The sequence below is a fragment of the Balaenoptera acutorostrata genome, chromosome 5, assembly GCF_949987535.1.
Source record: "Balaenoptera acutorostrata chromosome 5, mBalAcu1.1, whole genome shotgun sequence".
Lineage (NCBI taxonomy): Eukaryota > Metazoa > Chordata > Mammalia > Artiodactyla > Balaenopteridae > Balaenoptera > Balaenoptera acutorostrata.
Window position 1 is genome coordinate 71147123 of NC_080068.1, and position 21162 is coordinate 71168284.

The 21162-nt window shown below is 36.5% G+C and overlaps 1 protein-coding gene across 6 annotated transcripts in view; it reads left to right on the forward strand.

Annotated features, from left to right (window-relative positions):
- FRYL (FRY like transcription coactivator) overlaps positions 1 to 21162 on the forward strand; it is a 302580-nt gene that overhangs the window by 144035 nt on the left and 137383 nt on the right. For all 6 annotated transcript variants that reach the window (XM_057547273.1, XM_057547272.1, XM_057547271.1 and 3 more), the window contains one exon: positions 16031 to 16230. In XM_057547273.1, the coding sequence (XP_057403256.1) occupies positions 16111 to 16230 (120 nt within the window). In that variant the 5' untranslated portion in view covers positions 16031 to 16110. The remainder of the gene's footprint in view (positions 1 to 16030; positions 16231 to 21162) is intronic.

Here is a 21162-nt window from a genome sequence, read left to right on the forward strand (position 1 = left end):
TTACTAGATTTTTCATTACCTTCAGTGTTGCTGATATTCAGCTATAATACATCCTTATGGCTGTACTGGTATTTACAGCCAGAAGCTGTTCTGACTGTCCCTCTGTCCTGATTGCTGAATATTTTAAATATAACATCTGAGAGGTATCTGGCTTGTTATAGTGTTTATACCCCAAATCATTGAGTTTTAGACTGTTTCACTACTGGCCAAAACCTTAGACTTCTTTTCTGGAGGTAATCATGTTTACAATCTCATTATCACATTGAAAAGTCATAGTTGCTTAACATTTTGCAGGATGGAATGGGCTGTGTTCTCTTAATTATTCCTCCTCCTAATCTGTTAATGCAGGATGTTACCGGACAGTGCCTGTTATTTCTGAAAATTGTATTTTGGGTCCACTAGTTGGTTTTTATTATGCATGCTATTTTAAAAATTTTTTGCTAAAGTGAGTGAAATTTTAAGGTTTTTTTTTTGATGAGTATTTATTTTATTTTTTTAAATAATTCTTTTTTTAAATGCATATATATTTTAAAATTAATTAATTAATTAATTTGGCTGTGTCGGGTCTTAGTTGCGGCACGTGGGATCTCCCTTGCGACATGCAGGATCTTTCGTGTTGCGCAGGCTTCTCTGTAGTTGTGGAACACGGGCTTCCTTGCCCCGCAGCGTGTGGGGATCATAGCTCCCCGACCAGGGATTGAACCTGCGTCCCCAGCTGATCTGTTATCCGTTTTCCTTCCATAGCTTTTAACACTTCTTTTTTTTTTTTAATATTTATTTATTTATTTGGTTGCACTGGGTCTTAGTTGCGGCTCACTGGCTCCTTAGTTGTGGCATGTGAACCCTTAGTTGAAGCATGCACGTGGTATCTAGTTCCCTGACCAGGAGTTGAACGTGGGCCCCTGCATTGGGAGAGCGGAGTCCTAACCACTGCGCCACCAGGGAAGTCCCTAACATTTTTGTGAAATTCTTCTGGCTTGCTCTTAAGTTGGCTTAACCTTTCCTTGTCTATAAACCTTTCACGGTCATGGCGATCGGAGTAGACTAAATCACCTCTCTGGACGCACTTGGTGCAGGTCAGCTGCTGGCGGGTGGTATTGCACAGCGGACACCGCTCGACCGCCATGTACAGCCCCTCCTCGTCGTCCATGGAGTCTACCAGGCCCCGGGTGAGCGGCTGGGGCCGGCAGCCAGGAGCCTCCGGTGCCCTGACTCCCTTCCCGCTGGGAGACGCCATGATGGCCTGAGAGCAGAGCCAGTCACATGGGATTTTATTTTCAACCAGGAGAATCTTAAGGGTTTTTACAAAAAGAGAAATCCCTTTGAATGGGGACGGCTATAGAAACCAAATTCTGAATTGTCAGACCTGTTTCTACTAAAAGATGATGAATTATAAGTGTGATGGTAGTTCATAGTAGAAAATTATATGAAATGTTTTAGAAGTTATATTTTTCAGTTGTATTTATTGATCCATGTTGATGCAGAAAGTAGCTCGCAAAGGCATTCATAAAAATTGAAGAATAAATTAATGTCCATTAACATGCAATATAGTAACAATGTAACATAATAACAAATAACAGATTTACATTAGATGCATTTAATGGCTCTTTTTTGTTTAAAATAAGCTTCACTGATGTTTATAGCAGCTTTATTCATAATTGCCACAATTCAGCAACCGAGATGTCCTTGAGTAGGTAAATGAATAAACTGTGGTACATCCAGACTATGGAATATTATCCAGTGGTAAAATGAAATGAGCTATCAAGCCATGAAAAGACATGGAGAAAGCAAAATTGCATATTATTAAGTGAAAGAAGCCAGTCTAAAAGCCTACATAGTGTATGTTTCCAACTATATGACATTCTGGAAAAGGCAAAATTATGGAGACAGTAAAATGAGGAGTGATTGCCAGGGGCTGGGGAGAGGGAGGGATGAGTAGGTGGCACACAGAGGATTTTTAGGGCAATGGAACTGCTCTGTATGATACTACAGTGATGGATACATTTGTTCCGACCTATGGAATGTACAACAAAGAGTGAACCCTAATATAAACTATGGATTTTGGCTGATGATGGGTCAATATAGATTCATGAACTGTAGCAAATGTACCAGGAGATGTTGATAATGGGGGAAGGAAGGATGCATGTGTGGGAGCAGGAGGTTTATGGGAAATCTCTGTACCTTCCTCTCAATTTAGCTGTGAGCCTAAAGCTGCTCTTAAAAAATTGTTTAAAAAAAAAAAAGTTGAAGAAAATTCATGTAAAATTTTGGAGCAGTTATATGAATGAGCCATTTTTATCGTAGAGAGACTATGGAAGAAAAGAAAATGATGTTCCAATAAAATGGCTTTAGTAATATTCCTGAAGGTAATTAGTGGTGCATTTTTATGCAGAGTACAGAGGCACTGGATTACCATGGTTTGATATATAAGGGCCTAGTAATGGTTCAAATATAAAGTAGTCCCTTTGGCTGCTATGTGAAGTCGATATTGCGTCTGCTAAGAGGCAGGGATAACTGTGAAGGAAGACTTTTCAGGAGTTTACATAGACTGTTATTAGGACCTAAACTTAAAATTTAGCTATGCAGAAAAAGAATGGGGGGATTACTTTTAGTAGTGATGGGATTTGATGGGTAGACTGGATATGGAATATAGGGCACAGGGAGGAATCAATGAAGTTTAGATCATTGGAACTTTACCCTTTGAAATCACAGCTAATGAAAGGCAGAGGATTGATTGGGCACCAAGATATGTGGTTTGGGTCACGGACAGTGAGTAAAGTGAAGTGGCTGAAACCGTGAGAGAGAAATCAATTCATCAAGATTTCTAGTATGAACTGAGAAAACTATGTATGACTTTTTTAAAAAAATTAATTTATTTATTTGTTTTTATTTTTGGTTGTGTTGGGTCTTCGTTGCAGTGCGTGGGCTTCTCGTTGTGGCTTCTCTTGCAGAGCACTGGCTCTAGGTGCGCGGGCTTCAGTAGTTGTGGCTTGTGGGCTCTAGAGCACAGGCTCAATAGTTGTGGCACGTGGGATCTTCCTGGGCCAGGGCTTGAACCCATGTCCCCTGCATTGGCAGGAGGATTCTTAACCACTGCGCCACCAGGGAAGTCCTCTGTATGACTTTTTAAAATTAGGTTTTTGAGTTATCTTATGAACGATCCTTCACTTTGCTTCCTAGAGCTTTGTCCCTGACATGCATTCATTTAACTCTCTCTGAATTGCTTGATGGATATTATTTGTGGTATTATATAAGTAGGTTTCCTTGTTTATGGTGTTTTTCAAACTTTTTATCATCAGAATTAGTTTTAAATAAAATCATTGTATAGAACCAACTGTTCTGCTTTAGAAGAATAGTGGAAGGCAGTGTGGTTTTCACCCTGGCTGCACAGTAGAGCCACGTTAGGGAGTTTTCAAAAACATACAGATGCCTGGGCCTCCCTCCAAAGATTTTGATTCTGATTTAAGGAATTGCCAGAGAAGGCCAGCAAAGACCAGCATCAGGTCAGAAAAGTTGACTTTGCCAGAATGCTGCGAGTGGATATGAAATCTTTTCCAGGGGGCAGAATTGTTATAAACAGTCTGACAGAGGCAAGCTTTTATGTTTGCCAATTTACTAATTTACAGTGAGAAATATGCCAAGTGAATGAACGTTAATGCTGGAGCTGGCAGGCCATTCTTTGCTCTCCTTGTGAGGTAGGTCATAAAAGCTAAATTGTAATCAGGAAGTTGCATGGAAGAGCCTAAAGATCTAAGAAATTTATATCTGTCATGCTCTGCTATAGGGGCCAGAATACTCATCCTTTTGTCCACCCTATTGCACTGTACTTAGTTGGACATGACATTTCCATAAGCAGTGTGCTAAGTGTTAATTTCCCTAAACCTTGCCAGCAATAGATCCAATTATTCTTTTTAATATTTGGCACAAATTTAACATTTGTGTATAAAATGAAAGCTCACTGCTAGTTTAATTTTCGTTTTCTGGGCATTACAAAGTTTGAATATTTTTTCATATGTTTGTTGTCTTCTTAGATTGGTTCTTATGTGAATTGTCTAATTATGTCTTTTGCCATTTTTTTCTCTGTTGTGTTGTCTTTTTTTATAAATTTGTAAGAGCTCTTTGAATATTTTATATTTTCTGTCACCTGCATTCTGTTTTTTTCCCCGACTTTGTCCTTTCTTGTTTATGGTATCATTTGCCTTAAAAATATTTAAAAATTTTATTTGGTTGAGTACATTCATCTTTTTCTTTCTCTCTCTCTCTTTCTTTCTTTTTTTTAAAAATAATTTTGGGCTTCCTATCTTGGCTAAAAGTCTCCTCTCTCCTGGATTATACATGTTGACTTTGAATTTTTTTCTAAGACTTTAAAACATTTTTACTTCATATCCATCTGGAATTTGGTTTTTGAATATATTATGTTTATTTTTCTGCAGATGAGTAGGAAGATAATCCAACATTATTACTAAATCATCCTCTTCCCTCTAATTTTGCCTATGTTGAATTCTTATTCTGGGATTTTTGGGAGGTTCTCTAATCTTTTATATTAATCTAATTTATCTGTACTTAATATTCACTAAGTTGATTACTTTTACATTGTGTTCTGATATAGTCATGATATATATATATTTACCCATGTTACTAAGTTTTTATTAATTGAAGTATATTTGATGTACAATATTACATAAATTACAGGTGTACAATATAGTGATTCACAATTTTTAAAGGTTGTACTCTATAGTCACAAAATATTGGCTATATTCCCTGTGTTGTACAATGTATCCTTGTAGCTTATTTATATGTAATAGTTTGTACCTCTTAATCCCCTACCACTATATTGCCCCTCTTCCCTTCCCTCTTCCCACTGGTAACCACTAGTTTGTTCTCTATATCTGTGAGTCTGCTTCTTTTTTGTTATATTCACTAGTTAGTTGTATTTTAGATTCCACATATAAGTAATATCATACAGTATTTGTCTTTCTCTGTCTGATTTACTTCTCCTAGCATAATGTCCTCCAGGTCCATCCATGTTGTTGCAAATGGCAAAATTTCATTCTTTTTTATGGGTGAGTAGTATTCCGTATACACATACTTACATACATATATATATACCATATCTTCTTTATCTATTCATCTGTTGATGGACAGTTAGGTTGCTTGCATGTCTTGGCAATTGTTATCAATGCTGCTGTGAACATTGGGGTGCACGTGTCTTTTTGAATTAGTGTTTTTGCTTTTTTCGGATATATACCCAGGAGTGGAATTGCTTGGTCATATGATAATTCTATTTTTAGATTTTTGAGAAACCTCCATATTGTTTTCCACAGTGGCTGCACCAATTTACATTCCCACCAACAGTGTACAAGGGTTCCCTTTTCTCCACATCCTTGCCAACATTTGTTATTTGTGGTCCTTTTGATGATAGCCATTCTGACAGGTGTAAGATGATTTCTCAGTGTGATTTTGATTTGCATTTCCCTGGTGATCAGTGATGTTCAACATTTTATGTTATATTTTGATATATGTTTTGATTATAGTTATAATCTGTTCTGATTATAGTTATATTATCTTCTGATTTAGAGAATAGTGTTTGTATTCTTTTTAAATAATTTTTTTTTTAGCTGTTCTTAGGTATTTATTCCTCCTAGTATATTCTAAGATAATTTTATCCAATACAACCTAAACAAAATAGTACTGAAATCTTAATTGGAATTGTACTAATTAATATATTAATTTTGTGAGAATTGACACATAATAACAAATGCTTTTATCTATAAGTATGTCCTTACCTTTGTTCATGTCTTCTTTTTATGTTCTTTAAGAAGTTCTTGAATTTTCCTTTATATAAGTCCTATGCTTTTTTTTTTTTTTAAATGAGTTTTTAGACAGCATGTCTTTTTTTAAAAAATTAATTAATTAATTAATTTATTTTTGGCTGTGTTGGGTCTTCGTCTCTGTGCGAGGGCTTTCTCTAGTTGCAGCAAGCGGGGGCCACTCCTCATCGCGGTTCGCGGGCCTCTCACTGTCGTGGCCTCTCTTGTTGGCGGAGCACAGGCTCCAGACGCGCAGGCTCAGTAGTTGTGGCTCACGGGCCCAGTTGCTCTGCGGCATGTGGGATCTTCCCAGACCAGGGCTCGAATCTGTGTCCCCTGCATTGGCAGGCAGATTCTCAACCACTGCGCCACCAGGGAAGCCCAGTCCTATGCTTTTTTATTAAATTTATCCCTACCTATTTATATTTGTGAATAGGTTTTTATTGATTTTCATTCCTACATAATTGCTAGTTAATAAAGAAATTTCATGTCTTCTTTTTCAATATTTATAACAATGATTTCATTTTTTTGTATTATTGCATTTACTTATATTATCCCATAACCTTCAGGATGGTGTTGAATAATAAAGCAAGAATCAGCATCTTTGTTTAATTTGTTTTAATTGAAATAGATTTGGTGTTTTGAAACCTGTAATAATATTTGCTGCTGGTGAATGGTAAATTTTTTTTTTAAATTTATTTATTTAATTAATTTATTTTTGGCTGCGTTGGGTTTTCGTTGCTGCACGCGGGCTTTCTCTAGTTGTGGCAAGCGGGGGCTACTCTTCGTTGCGGTGCACGGGCTTCTTATTGCAGTGGCTTCTCTTGTTTCAGAGCACAGGCTCTAGGCATGCGGGCTTCAGTAGTTGCGGCACACAGGCTCAGTAGTTGTGGCTCACAGGCTCTAGAGCTCAGGCTCAGTAGTTGTGGCGCATGGGCTTAGTTGCTCTGCGGCATGTGGGATCTTCCGGGACCAGGGATCGAACCTGTGTCCCCTGCATTGGCAGGAGGATTCTCAACCACTGCGCCACCAGGGAAGCCCTGGTAAATATTTTGTTTGTTTCCTTTGTCTCTGGCTGCTGGATACTAGTAGGTGTGCAGTTATATTTCTTTGTCAGCTAATTAAGTGTGTGAGCCATACAGCTACAGTACTATTTTAAAGTGTAATCCCAGGAGTGATGGAAGGGAAAGCAGGCTCAGTCTCTGTGAGCCTTAGTTAGCTATCAATTAAGATATTAAGAGGAAGCCCCTTTGTTCTTGGTTTGTTTAAGTCATATCAGCCTCAGGGGTATAGAGGACTCAGCCTACCTATTTAGATTCTGCTCACCTTCTTGGAAGTCAAAGAAGAATGGCTACACAACCATATGCAGTTATTTACCTCTGCCAAGCCCTGGGTCTAGGTATGTTTGCTGGATGAAACAACTGGGTATTCTGCAGGATTCTGGTGTTCATATTTTCACTTTAGGGCTATCCTGTGGTAAGGCCCTGGTTCATGTATGGCCAGAGGAGAAGATTTTGCCACAAAAGGTTTTTCATTGGCAGTGAATATTTTTATGGGCAGAAGAGTGGAGAACAAAAATGAAAACAACTTTTTTGTTGCTTCTGATACCATACCCACAGTTGAGATATAACTCAACTCGTTCATTTTCTGGAGGGGAAGCAGAGCTTAGAGAGGTTAAATATTTTGACCAAGATTATAATGATATTCAGTAGCCAAGTCCAGGGCTCTTGTCTTCTGATTCCTAGGTCCATGCATATTTTTAAAATACCACATCATTTCTAAATTTTTAGAAGAGTTTCTTAGGCGAGCTTCTGAAGGTTCAAAAGAGTACAGGAAAATAATAACCTCAGGGAGACTCTGGCTGAGTGAATAATGGATTACTTAGATGATAGGTCATTTTTCTTAAGCTTTATAATAAGTGATATTTCTGTAGTAGATTTCAAGTAAAAAACATTGGAAATGTGCCAAAGATGTCATAGGACTTCTATGTTTAGAAATTGTTTTCAATGGGAGTACTTTAGCCTAGGATAAATAAACATTTTAGGAACAGCTGTCCAAAGAACAAGCAAAAGTCTTAATTTTTCTATCCATTGAAATTCATCCAGAAACAAAAAAGTTGGACTGAGTAGTGAGGAAAATGATTTCATTCATACAGAATAGACAAAGCATTTAGGAACAGAATTAATAAGAATTAGAGAGAGTCCCCTATGAAGGAGAGTATACATTTTCCTTTGGGTACATGAAAGAAGACAAATTAGTGAGGGTATGCCAGGTTCTAGATAAGAAGTCTTAATTAAGATGTCAATTTTCTTCTAATTATTTTGTGAAAGTATGCATAAGCTTGGAAGTATAAGTGAATGACAATATGTGAGAAATTCCTGAAGATAATGAGTACACCAGGAGTATTTGTGCCAACAGATGATAAAAACTATTATGAAAAGTTAACAATAATTAAAAGAATGGTACTGATACAAAAACTGATTGTTAATGAGCAGAATAGGAAGCATATTTGAGTATGAATTTAGTTTATGATAATAAAATCAGTGACAAAATTTTAGTAAAGGTACTGAGAAGAACTGATGAAATGTTGAGGAAAAATTTTTAAAGTTTTGTTGTATAACACCCCAAGATAGATTTAAATGGAGTAAATATAACTAAAAGAGAGTTAAAAGAAAATAGAGGTAAATATATATCTGATCAAAATGGGGAAGCTTTTTCTTTTTAGCCCATTTTATATAAATGAATTTGAAGAGCAACAAAAGTACTTGATTTGGCAAATAGTTATTCTAAGCAAATAGTATGTTAATAATATAGACTTTTAAGGAAGAAAAAATGATATATCAAAATCTGGCAGTTGTGGAGGAAATAAAGCCACTGATCTGAAAGTTCTTAAACTGAGAACCTAAGTTCACGTTCCATTCAAATGGGACAATCGACTTTAATTAGAAGTCAGTTTCCTTGTCATACATGAACAATAACTTGATGTGGTGTTTTGCATCTGGTTCCTGCCAGGAATTTTACCATCTGGTTGTTAAATTATTGGTGGCTTGAAATCAGCCGTGATGGGAGTATTTCCATGATGGAAATTAGCAAATGCTGCAAATCAGGACACAGTTTTTTGTTTTTTTTTTAAAGAGAGGCGTTTACCAGCTTATCGCTTGAAATAAGAATTGGTTTGTTAGCATAAAATAAGATAACATGCAAAATATCTTAATAAATATTAAATAATGTTTTGTTTCCATAAGAAGTGAATGGTGTCTGGTATGAGATTCCTTCATTCATGAAGGAATTTTGAGGTATACCTTGCCTTATATAGCAAATTGTGTTTGTGTGCTGAACCCATCAAACAATGCTTTCATATTGTACCTCTCAACATGTACAGCATGCACATTCCTTTTATTTTCTTTTCTTCTCTTCAGAAACAGTTGCTTTCAAATGCACAGTTTTGCTTTGGATAGTTGGTTGAAAGACACACCAATCCAACTGGCCTCCCCAGAAGTTGAAGTTTTCTTTTATTCCCTAATCTGATTTTGCTATCTTTTGTTTCTGCTTTCAATTTGTCTACCATATAAACTGATTTGTGTTTTTGACATTTTATTGTAATTGACTTAGTAAACTGTTTTCTTCTCTTGATCCAAGTACATTATTGTTTTAAGCTTTGGCTTGGTCTGCTGTTTATTGTGACTCTTCTCAGGCACCTTTGGTTCTGGCTGACAGGAATAGAGTAGGCTTTTCTTTCTTTTTTAAAAAATTAATAGACTTTTTTTTGTAAAGAGCAGTTTCAAGTTTACAGAAATTTGAACAGAAAGTACAGAGAGTTCCCATGTACCTGCTTCTGCTACCCGCCCCTCCCAGCCCCACCCATTTCCCCTACTATTGACATTTTACATTAATGTGATTCATTTGTTACAATTAATGAACCTACATAGACACATCATAATCACCCAAAGTCCATAGTTTACAGTATCAGTCTTGGTGTTGTGCATTCTGTGGGTTTTGACAAATGTATAATGGCATGTATCCATCATTACAGCGTCATGCAGAATAGTACTGTGCCCCTAAAAATCCGCTGTGCTCCACCTTTGTATCCTTCCCTCCCTCCAACCCCTGGCAGTCACTCATCTTTTTATTGTCTTCATAGTTTTGCCTTTTCTAAAATGTCAAATAGTTGGAATCACACAGTATGTAGCCTTTTCAGATTGGCTTATTTTACTTAGTAATATGCATTTAAGTTTCTTCCAAGTCTTTTCATGGCTATATAATTCATTTCGTTTTAGCACTGAATAATACTCCATTGTCCGATGTACCACAGTTTATCCATTCACCTCCTGAAGGACATCTTGGTTGCTTCTAAGTTTTGGCAATTATGAATAAAGCTGCTAAAAACATCCATGTGCAGGTTTTTGTGTGTATATGTTTTCAGCTCCTTTGGGGAAATACCAAAGAGCACAGTTGCTGTGTTGTGTGGTAAGAATATATTTAGTTTTGTAAGAAACCTTCCAACTGTCTTCCCTTTTACATTCTCACCAGTGTTGATTGAGCGTTCCTGTTGTTCCACATCCTCACCAGCATTTGTTTTTGTCAGTGTTATAGATTTTGATCATTGTAATAGGTGTGTAGTGGTGTTGACTGGAAAAAAAAAAAAAAACAAAGCACCACCTAAAAGTTGAGAATTGTGTTTTATTTGGCAGACTTGCTGAGGACTTCAGCCTAGGAGGCAGCCTCTAAGATAGCTCTGAGGGACTGCTCCTAAGAGGTAAGGGAGGAGCTAGGATATATAGGAGTTTTTGCAACAAAAAACCAGGTAGTTGGAACATCAAAAGATTACTGTTAATTAAAAAAAAACAGACATCTCATGTTAATGAATTTAGCACTTTCCTATGTGCTAAATTCATTGGCACATAGAAAGATAAGATGCAAGAGTCTGGGCTTATTGAAATCATTCCTTTGATATGCACCTTAACTATCTAGGGCCAGTATCCTGTTTTTCTCCATCCTGAATCCCCTCAGGGTGCACGTTGGGGGGGCTGCAGTGGCTGATGGCTTGACGTTGGCAACACCCTTTGTTTACTGATATGGCAGGTGACATTTTCCATCCACAGTGGTATCTCATTGTTGTCTTAATTTGCATTTCTCTGAAGACGTATGATGTGGAACATCTTTTCATATGCTTACTTGTCATCTGTATGTCTTCTTTGGTGAGGGGTCTATTCAGATGTTTTGCTCATTTTTTAATTGGATTGTTTATCTTCTAATTGCATTTTTTTAAAAATTTTATTTATTTATTTATTTTTAATTTATTTATGGCTGTGTTGGGTCTTCGTTTCTGTGCGAGGGCTTTCTCTAGTTGTGGCAAGTGGGGACCACTCCTCATCACGGTGCGCAGGCCTCTCACTATCGCCGCCTCTCTTGTTGCGTAGCACAGGCTCCAGACGCGCAGGCTCAGTAATCGTGGCTCACGGGCCTAGTTGCTCTGCGGCATGTGGAATCTTCCCAGACCAGGGCTCGAACCCGTGTCCCCTGCATTGGCAGGCAGATTCTCAACCACTGCGCCACCAGGGAAGCCCTTCTAATTGCATTTTAAGAATTGTTATATATTTTGGATAACGGTTTACCGGATATGTGTTTAGCAAAGGTTTTCTCCCAGTCTGTGTCTTTTCATTCTCTTAACAGTATCTTTTGCAGAGCTGAAGTTAGTAATTTTAATACAGCTCAGTTTATCAATTTTTCTTCCATGGGTTGTGCTTTTAGTGTTGTATCTAATAAAGTCATAGCCAAACCCAAGAACTGTTAGATTTTCTCCTTTTTATAGTCTGGGAATTTTATAGTTTTGCATTTTACATTTCGATCTATGATCTATGATCCATTTTGAGTTAGTTTTTGTAAAAGGTGTAGGTTCTGTGTCTAGATTTTGGTGGGGGGGGGCATGTGGATGTCCAGTCATTCCAACACCATTTGTTGAAAAGTCTCCTTTTTCCATTGATTGCCTTTGCTTCTTTGTCAAAGATTAGTTTCACTTGACTCTGTGAGTCTCTTCCTGGGCTCTCTATTCTATTCCACTGATCAATTTATGTATTCTTTCACTAGTACCATACTATCTTGTTTACTGTAGCGTTAAAGTAAGTTTTGAAGTCGGGTAGTGTCAGTCTTCCAACTTTGTTGTTCTTCCAATATTGTGTTGGCTATTCTGGGTCATTTGCCTCTTTATATAAACTTCAGAATCGGTTTGTTGATAGCCATAAAATAACTTGCTGGGATAGGCTTGCTTTTTAAACTAAGAATTTTGCTTTTGCCTTTTAAAATAAGAGATATTTTTGACTTTTGGTTTTGTTCAAAGGCCATTTACCGTATACCTTTTCTTTCTTAGGTTGTCATCAACATGTTTCCTAGTAACCAATATAAGTAAATAATTATAATAAGTAAGCAATTGTGTGGTATTTTGTTACTTTTCTGTATTATATAAATCTCTTCGTAAATATGTGTGTAATATGCATGTATATATAAGATTATGACCACAAAGTAGTAATTTTTTATCCCTAAAGACCTGTTTTTGGGGGTGAGGGTACTGCAGGCAGCTTTCATAGACTCCACTGGGGTCTTTTTAAAGCTGCATCCACCCAACCCTGCTCATCCTTATCTAAAACACCTCAGTCATTGAGAGTCACTGCATTTTGGGGGATGTTACTGTTTAGTGTTGTGCATAAGAATATAATGGAGCTAGAAAACACTGAGAACCGCTGTTGTAAAGTAATGAAACCAAACATGTATCGACTTAGGGTTTTTGTGTCTCTTCTCCCTTGTCTGTTCTCCTTCATTGAAGTTCAATTTATCTTATAAAGGTATAAGAGTCTTATGAGCATGAAAAAGGTAATTTTTAAATGAAACATGCTGAGAACAGTGCTATATAGAGAGTTAGAAATAAAAATGTCTAAAAATACTGTATTTACGTTTTATTTGCACCTTATCTAAGAGGAAGAGTATACATGCTAGTTTAATTTTTATATTTTATCTTAATTTTATATGTTAATTATTCGGGTCTTGCTTTATTCTTATTATTATCAGAGTTTTATAGATTTATATTCCAAGGATGTTTAATCTGACATTGGGTTTTTACAACTTGTAATTCAATGCCTGAATTGTGTTAAGAGTTACACTCTAACATTTATGTCTTTATTCTCCCGTAGGCTTATATAAAATTTTCAAAAATTTTTAATAACATGTAGAGAAATAGGATTGTTTAACCTCATAAAATATTTAACTCAAGCAGTCTGGTGACATGAAGTTAATCTAGTTATGTGTAAACTAGCCTTCTTAACCTCCTTAGAGTGACCATCCCTTTTTCTTAACTATTAGCAGAATATGAGAAAAATTCACATATCTTCACCAAAGCTGAACATTATAGTGAAATACACAATTGGGGGAAACCACTTTGATAAATGAAAAGTATTATTTAATTTTTATTTATTTTTAAAATATTAGGTTAAATATTATTTTCATGGTTACTGGCTTCTTCTATTATATCTTTTGTAGCTTGTTTCTTCATGTCCTTTGTCCAGTTTTCAGCTTGGGGGTGTGGGTCTTTTTCTAACTGATTTCATTAGAGCTTTGTGGATGGAGGTAAAAGTGATTAACTCTTAATAAGTAATTTTCATTAAAATTTGATTTCTTTTTTTTTTTTTTTCTTTTTTAAATTTATTTATTTATTTATTTTTGGCTGTTTTGGGGTCTTCGTTTCTGTGCGAGGGCCTTCTCCAGTTGTGGCAAGCGGGGGCCACTCTTCATCGCGGTGCGCGGGCCTCTCACTGTCGCGGCCTCTCCCGTTGCGGAGCACAGGCTCCAGACGCGCAGGCTCAGTAGCCGTGGCTCACGGGCTTAGTTGCTCCGCGGCATGTGGGATCTTCCCAGACCAGGGCTCGAACCCGTGTCCCCTGCACTGGCAGGCAGATTCTTAACTGCTGCGCCACCAGGGAAGCCCCTAAAATTTGATTTCTTAAACAATTGAAGTATTTTTATTTTGGAAGATAATGCAGGTCTTTGGAAGATAAACCTTTATCTGGAAGATAAATACTGGTTTCCCTAAAACTTTTGGCTGTATTGGCAAATTTCTTGAAATATGCAATTATGATATGTAGGAATATTTGTTTATGCTTAATTTATGTTTATGATTTTTTAGGAAGTGGAAGACAGTAAGGGTTAGTTTTTCAGAGGTCATTTTAACTAAAGTTTTTTCTTTTTGAGGAGACTTTAAAGGTTACAATGTTATTAAGATCATACTTCATCAAAGTCTAGAATTCAAGTGCCAAAGTCTATCATAGCTTCTTGTTTAAAACGTTTATTGTAAAGTTAAAGCCAAAGAAACTTTGTAACTCTCTTATGATCTTATGAATCTTAATTACAAGATATATTTTGTATCTACTACCATAAGTCAAAATCTCAAAAATGTTTCATCCTCATTTTTATTTCTAAAATGTAAATTAAAATTCTAGAAACTATCTGGGTAGGCTTTTTCACTATTTTATGATTCCCAAGAGTTATTCAACATGTGTGGATATAAAATATAGAGTATTCTTAATGACTCAGAATAAATTTTTAAAATTTAAGATCTCCTTTCCCCACAATGACATTTGTTAACACATTCTCTCTATAATACACAGTGTTGGATCATGAAACAGAGTAAACAAACAAGTCATTGTTTAAAATAAATAGTGTGCACTGTGTTCAAAGGACTGAATTTTTGTTTTGATTTGTTCTTATTATATAATTTTAGTTGTAGAATACCTTACATATTATATTTTAATTTTATGTGATACAAAGATATTTATTTTAGATGCAATAGTAACAGTTTATAACATTCTTTAGATTATTATTTTAAATATTTAAGCATCATGTATGACTAATTTCTAATCTTAACCTTGGAGGAAAATATTCTAGTCTATAAAAAATAAGTAAGTAAACAAAGATAATGAATAGGACATGAAAGTAAACCATTCTTTGGTATTTGGAAGTTCAGTCTTTTTTTTTCTCCCTGATTGCACCGCATGGCTTGTGGGATCTTAACTCCCCGACCAGAGATTGAACCTGGGCCCTCAGCCGTGAAAGTGTGGGGTCCTAACCACCAGACTGCCATGGAACTCCCGGAAGTTCAGTCTTTCAAAAATATTTATTTTTCTTAAATTTGCAAATTATTTTTTCTGAAGCGACTGCCATAACCTGACTTTATATTACTTTCTAGAATTTTCTTTGGGTGTTATCACAGTCACCTTTAGATATCTTGACACATACTATGTTTGGTAGAGTAGGGTTTTTGTTTTTTTTTAGTTGACGGAACAATTCCTTATAAGTTGGGAGTGTATTTATTTAGATTAAATTTATTGTCCTGTGGTTATATACACACATACACGTAAGCAGAAATTCAGTGTTTGAAAAATTGTGTTCTGCTTCCTGTTTCAAGGAGGGAGTTATTTATAGGACAGCATATTGAAAGGGTAGTATCTAGAGATCAGCTTGAGGGAGAGAAGTACATTCTTGCAGGTTCTCCGTAAATATTCCAGGCCAAAGGGATGTCACAGGCTGAAGTTAGAGAATGGGAGGATCTATATCATACAACAGCCTGGAAGATCGAGGTGACTGGATAAACTGTAGATAAAAGCCAGGTAGACTGCCCAGGCAGTCAAGAGAACAGAACAGGTGAAGATAAACAGCAAGCAGTGGTGTGTGCTCTTTTTGTGCCACACTTGATGCGAAGCACTGTTTGCCAGGCACGATTGATATCATCCCTATCTCTCCTTTGAATGATTCAAAGAAAAGTCCTATGAGTCACGTTTTATTTCCTTCATTGCATATAACTTTGTTTAGAATTCATTTGTTCATTCAATACATATTTATTGTATACCTAGTATATATACCAGGCATTGTTCTAGGCTCTTGGGATTCATCAGTGAACAAAAAAGACAGAAGAGGATCTCTGTTCTTATAGCATTTACAACGGTAGGGTAGGGAGAAAAATAGTACATAGTAAACATAATATATAACTAAATTATAGTTACGTTGGGCAGTATGTTAGAAGGTGACAAGTGTAATAGACAAAAATAGAGTCTGGTAATACAGATTGGGAGATCCGGATGGGGTTTAGGGGAGGATACATATTAAATAGGGTGGTTATGGTTGGCCTAATTGAGTTGATTATTAAAGTAGAGTTCTTTTGTTTCTTTTATTTTCAGCTTCAGCACAAGTCAGCAAAGTGAATAAGTACTGCACTTCTTCCAACTTTCATTCCACTTTGGGGAAAAAGAATATCATCATGTCAAGCATTACGATTGACCCAGATGTCAAGCCTGGTGAATATGTCATCAAGAGCCTCTTTGCAGAATTTGCTGTTCAAGCTGAAAAGAAAATTGAAGTTGTAATGGCTGAACCCTTGGTGAGTAGAGCTGACCTATAAATCAAGTATATTCTTGACTTGCATTAACCATTATATTACAAATTTTCCAAAGAAAATAATATACTTGAAAAAATATTAAAGGAAGCCAATCTGAAAAGGGTACATTCTGTGTAATTCCAACTATATGACATTCTAGAAAAGGCAAACCTGTGGAGACAGTAAAAGATCAGTGGTTGCCAGGGATTGGGCAGGGGTAGGGGTGGGATGAATAGGCAGACACAGAGGATTTTTAGGGCAATGAATATATTCTATATGATATTATAATGGTGGATACATGTCATTATACATTTGTCCAAACCCATAGAATATACAACACCCGTTGTGAACTGTAGTGCAATCTATAGACTTTGGATGATTAGGCTGTGTCAGCGTAGGTTCATCAGTTATAACAAAGGCACCCCTCTGGTGCAGAATGTTGATAACGGCGGGGGCTATGCGTGTAAGGGCACAGGGGAATATGGGAAGTCTATCCTTCCACTCAGTTTCGCTGTGAACCTAAAACTGCTCTCAAAAATAAAGTCTTAAAAAAAAATTAAGGGATAGGCCAGTAGTAAAGGGATGATTTTTTTTTTAATTTATTTATTTATTTATTTTTGGTTGTGTTGGGTCTTCGTTTCTGTGCAAGGGCTTTCTCTAGTTGTGGCAAGCGGGGGCCACTCTTCATCGCCATGCGCGGGCCTCTCACTATCGCGGGCTCTCTTGTTGGGAGCACAGCCTCCAGATGCGCAGGCTCAGTAGTTGTGGCTCATGGGCCTAGTTGCTCCGCGGCATGTGGGATCTTCCCAGATCAGGGCTCGAACCTGTGTCCCCTGCATTGGCAGGCAGATTCTCAACCACTGCGCCACCAGGGAAGCCCTAAAGTGATGATCTAAAAAGCTGTAATGACTCTAGAACCCACTTTGATAAGTTACTGCAGGTCACCAAAGAACAAAAATGGATTTCGCCAATGGGAATTGTTGAGACAGATAAAACATAAGAGAAAACCTAAAACATTCTGTGAGTTAATGATGTGACAGTAGCCAAACTTATAATGAACACGTAAACAGCTTTGAACTTACAGTACACGAGGATACTTAAATAATGTGAGGAGCTCTGTGTGAGTCGAGCTTATGGTGAAGAAGAAGGAAGAAAAAGACCAAAAACAAATGTCTGGGTTGGATTCTAACAAATTGTGGTGGCTATTATAGATAATACAGTGGTTGGACAGTAAGAGGGAGAATAGATGAAAGGCAAAGACTGTTTAGTTATTGTATATAATTCAGGCTGGAATAAAAAGAGCCTTGGAACTAGGGCATTAACAGTGGAAGTGGTTGTGGAAAAAAGTGAGATAAACAACAGAAGCAGAATCAGTAGAACTTGACACATAATTAAGTAGGAGTAGGTGTTTTGAGTGAGAGTGAAGGGTTAAAGATTTTTTGAAGTGTTAGAAAAGATGGTAGTGTATTTACTTAGGTAAAGAAAACAAATATTATTGGGGTAGTCAAGGTGATTAAGATAATTTTTCCTTTGTGCATGTTAAGCTTGAGCTACTAGCAATCTAAACCAGGTGGAACTATTTGATTGGTAGCTGGAGATTCCTTTTGGAACTCACAAGAAATATAGATTTTGGCATCATCTACATGAGGGTGATAGTTAAAGCTAAAAGAGCACATGATAATGTCAAGGGAAGAGAGTATACGATAGCATTATTATTGTTAAATAACATAGAGAGGCAGAAGAACACAGTGAACACTGAGGAAGAGGGTATTGGACTTGGAAATTAAGCAGCCTGAGAACAGTTTTAGCAGGATGATATAACTTTAGGAAGCAACTCTTTGGGTTTGAAGGGAATGGATATGTGATGTATCAGGATCACGCTGGTAGGTTAGAAGTACGGTGATGATAATGAAGATGGAGGTAGAGGATGTAATAGCTAAAATTTATTTATTCCTTACACAACGGGATTAGAGATAGGTCTTCACTGCCACTTTGAGACTCAGAGGGTTTGTTACTTGTCTGAAGCCCAAAGCCAATAAGCAGCAGAGTGAAGAGTTAGGCTTACTCAATCTGCTGTCCTTCCTCAGAAGGAAGGGAGGAAAGGAACAGAAAAGAGAATAATGATGACCTAAGAAAGAAGGGAAGTTGAGGAAGTATTATATGTTCTTAATTTTCTTAGGGAAGTAGGACTTAACATTACTCATAATATGATGGTATGTGTGTGGGTACATGCATGCCTCGAGTTTCTTTCTGATCATCAAATAGAGGAAACTACTCTGAAGCAAGCATCTATGAAATAATGTATTTGAGGTTTAATAAATAATAATAGGTAAAAGATCATTAACCAAAATGTATATTTTAAAACTGTGCATCTCACTATATTCAATTTAAATCATTCCATGATTGCTTTCTGCATATCAAATTAATTTGTTTTTATACCAATGTATATATATTTTACAGCATGTATATAATTTAAAATTCTGTTTTAGAAATAAGGATTACAAGAGTCTATAGATATGAATTAGTGATTATAAGGTTTGATTAGAAATGTACTTACTCTATAAAACGTTATTTTCTTCATCCATGGTCTATGAATTACATGACAGATCGCTACACTAGCCTACTTAAATAACGTACAGTCAGAAAGGGAACCACTTTTTAAAAAATACTTTAAAAAAAGTTTATGGAGCATGGTGACAATGGTTGATAATACTATATTGTATAACTGAAATTTGCCAAGAAAGTAGAACTTAAGTGTTTTCACCAAAAAAAAAAAAAAAAGAAAGAAAGAAAAAAGTGAATATGTGAGGTGATAGATGTTTTAATTAACTTGAAGGTGGGAATCCTTTCACAGTATATATGTATATATCACATTGTATACTTTAAATATATTACACCTTTATTTATTACTTATATCTCAATAAGCCTGAAAAAAATGTTTATTAAAATTTTTAAACTTATATAAAAGTAGAGATTATAGTATAATGAACCCTCAGCAATCAGCTGGCTTCAGCAATTTGCAACTTACATAACACATTTTTAAAACTTTTACCTATTTTATAAAATATTTTTAAACAGCACCATGTGCTATGGTCCTAAGAGCTCTAAAATATTTTATAGTCTTAAAGGAATTTTAATTTTGAAATGTGAAAGTCTTCAGAGTAAAATAGTTAAAAGAAAATACGAAAAAAAAAAAAAAGAAAATACGAGTGAAATTACCTAATTTGAATGAGTCTATAATATGGTGATTTTACATCTTTCTCCTTCCTTTTTCTCCCAATGCCATCGTTACTGTCCTAGCTCAGGGCCAGGTTCTGTCATATTCGGCCATTGCATTAGCCTTCTAAGCAGTCAAGAAGTGGTCCATCTCCTTCCCATTTACCTTCTTCTCACCATACTTTTCCTCATCTAAAATACAAATATTACTGCCTTTCTGCTTTAGAAATCTTGCTTCCTTTTCATTGCTATGGATTAAATTCAAGTTCTTGGTGAGTCATTTCAGCCTCTTCACAGTCTCGTTACAGTTTGTATAATGTCTCATGATTCTCCTATCCTGATGTGTGCTGTGACACTTAAAAGTATCCTCTATATATTCTGTTGTTCTGATGTATTTGTTTTTATTTTTCTCTCAATCTAAAATGCTTTTTTGTTCAAAGTGTCATTTTTATGTTGTTTATTTATTTACTTTTGACTGTGTTGGGTCTTCGTTGCTGCACGCGGGCTTTCTCTAGGTGTGGTGAGCGGGGGCTACTCTTCTTTGTGGTGTGCGGGCTACTCATTGCAGTGGCCTCTCTTGTTGCGGAGCACGGGCTGTAGGTGCGCGGGCTTCAGTAGTTGTGGCCCCTGGGCTCTAGAGCACAGGCTCAGTAGTTGTGGCGCACGGGCTTAGTTGTTCCATGGCATGTGGGATCTTCCTGGACCAGGGCTCGAACCCGTGTCCCCTGCATTGGCAGGCGGATTTTTAACCACTGCGCCACCAGGGAAGTCTTAAAATGCTTTTAATTCCTCTGTTTTTAAACCTCTACTCATTCTTCCAACTTCCCACATGTTCCCTCTAACATAGTGATCCTTCCCCAAACTAAATGAATCTTTGTTTTACCATAATAATTTGTTCATACTCCTCGATTCTGACATTGTCATATTATGGTTAATTGCTTACATGTTTATCTTTTCTGATGTGAGCTACTTGATACCAGGAACCAGGTCTCTCTTTCCAGGCAGTACCTGCAGCACTGCCCGTGGTGGTAGGTGCTTAGTAAAAGTTTGTATTTTAAATTGAATGTAGCCTTAAGAACATTGCTGTGGCCTGTGCCCTTTTTTTTCTAACAAAGCATAGTATCACTGTGTTAGCCAGAGCTTCTGATAGTTCTTTCAGAATAGTCTGATGTTGACTATATTTTATTCATTCATTTAACAGTTAATTTCAGAAACATCTGCTGTGTAATTTAAAATGAGATTATTAAGTTATGGTGAGTAGTGGTGAGGATTCCATTAGAAAATAGGTGTTTTTACCCCATCATCACACTTAAGAGAGATGAGGCATCCCTGCTTACTCCTCCTGACACACCAGGAAAACCCCCAGTGTTGTAGACTACAGCAGCCAAGGACAAACACTGGCTGAGAAAATCCCCATCATATTTTACAGATTTTACCCGCCTCACTCCTATATACCGGCATAATTTCTTCTTGTCTGAATCAGATCTCTGCCAGCTTTGTTTCACTTATGTCCAAGTCTGAGTAGATGGTGTATCGTTTACCCAGCATCAAGATTAGATAATGAAAATACATTTAATCTAACATTATCACAAGGTTTTTATTATAGCTTCAAATGCGTTTATTGTGATCTCATTTATTTTGAAATTTATTTTGTACCCTTTCCAGTAATAAACAGCCATTCAAGATGACTCTCTTGCGTTCTTGAATGAAACTTTCATG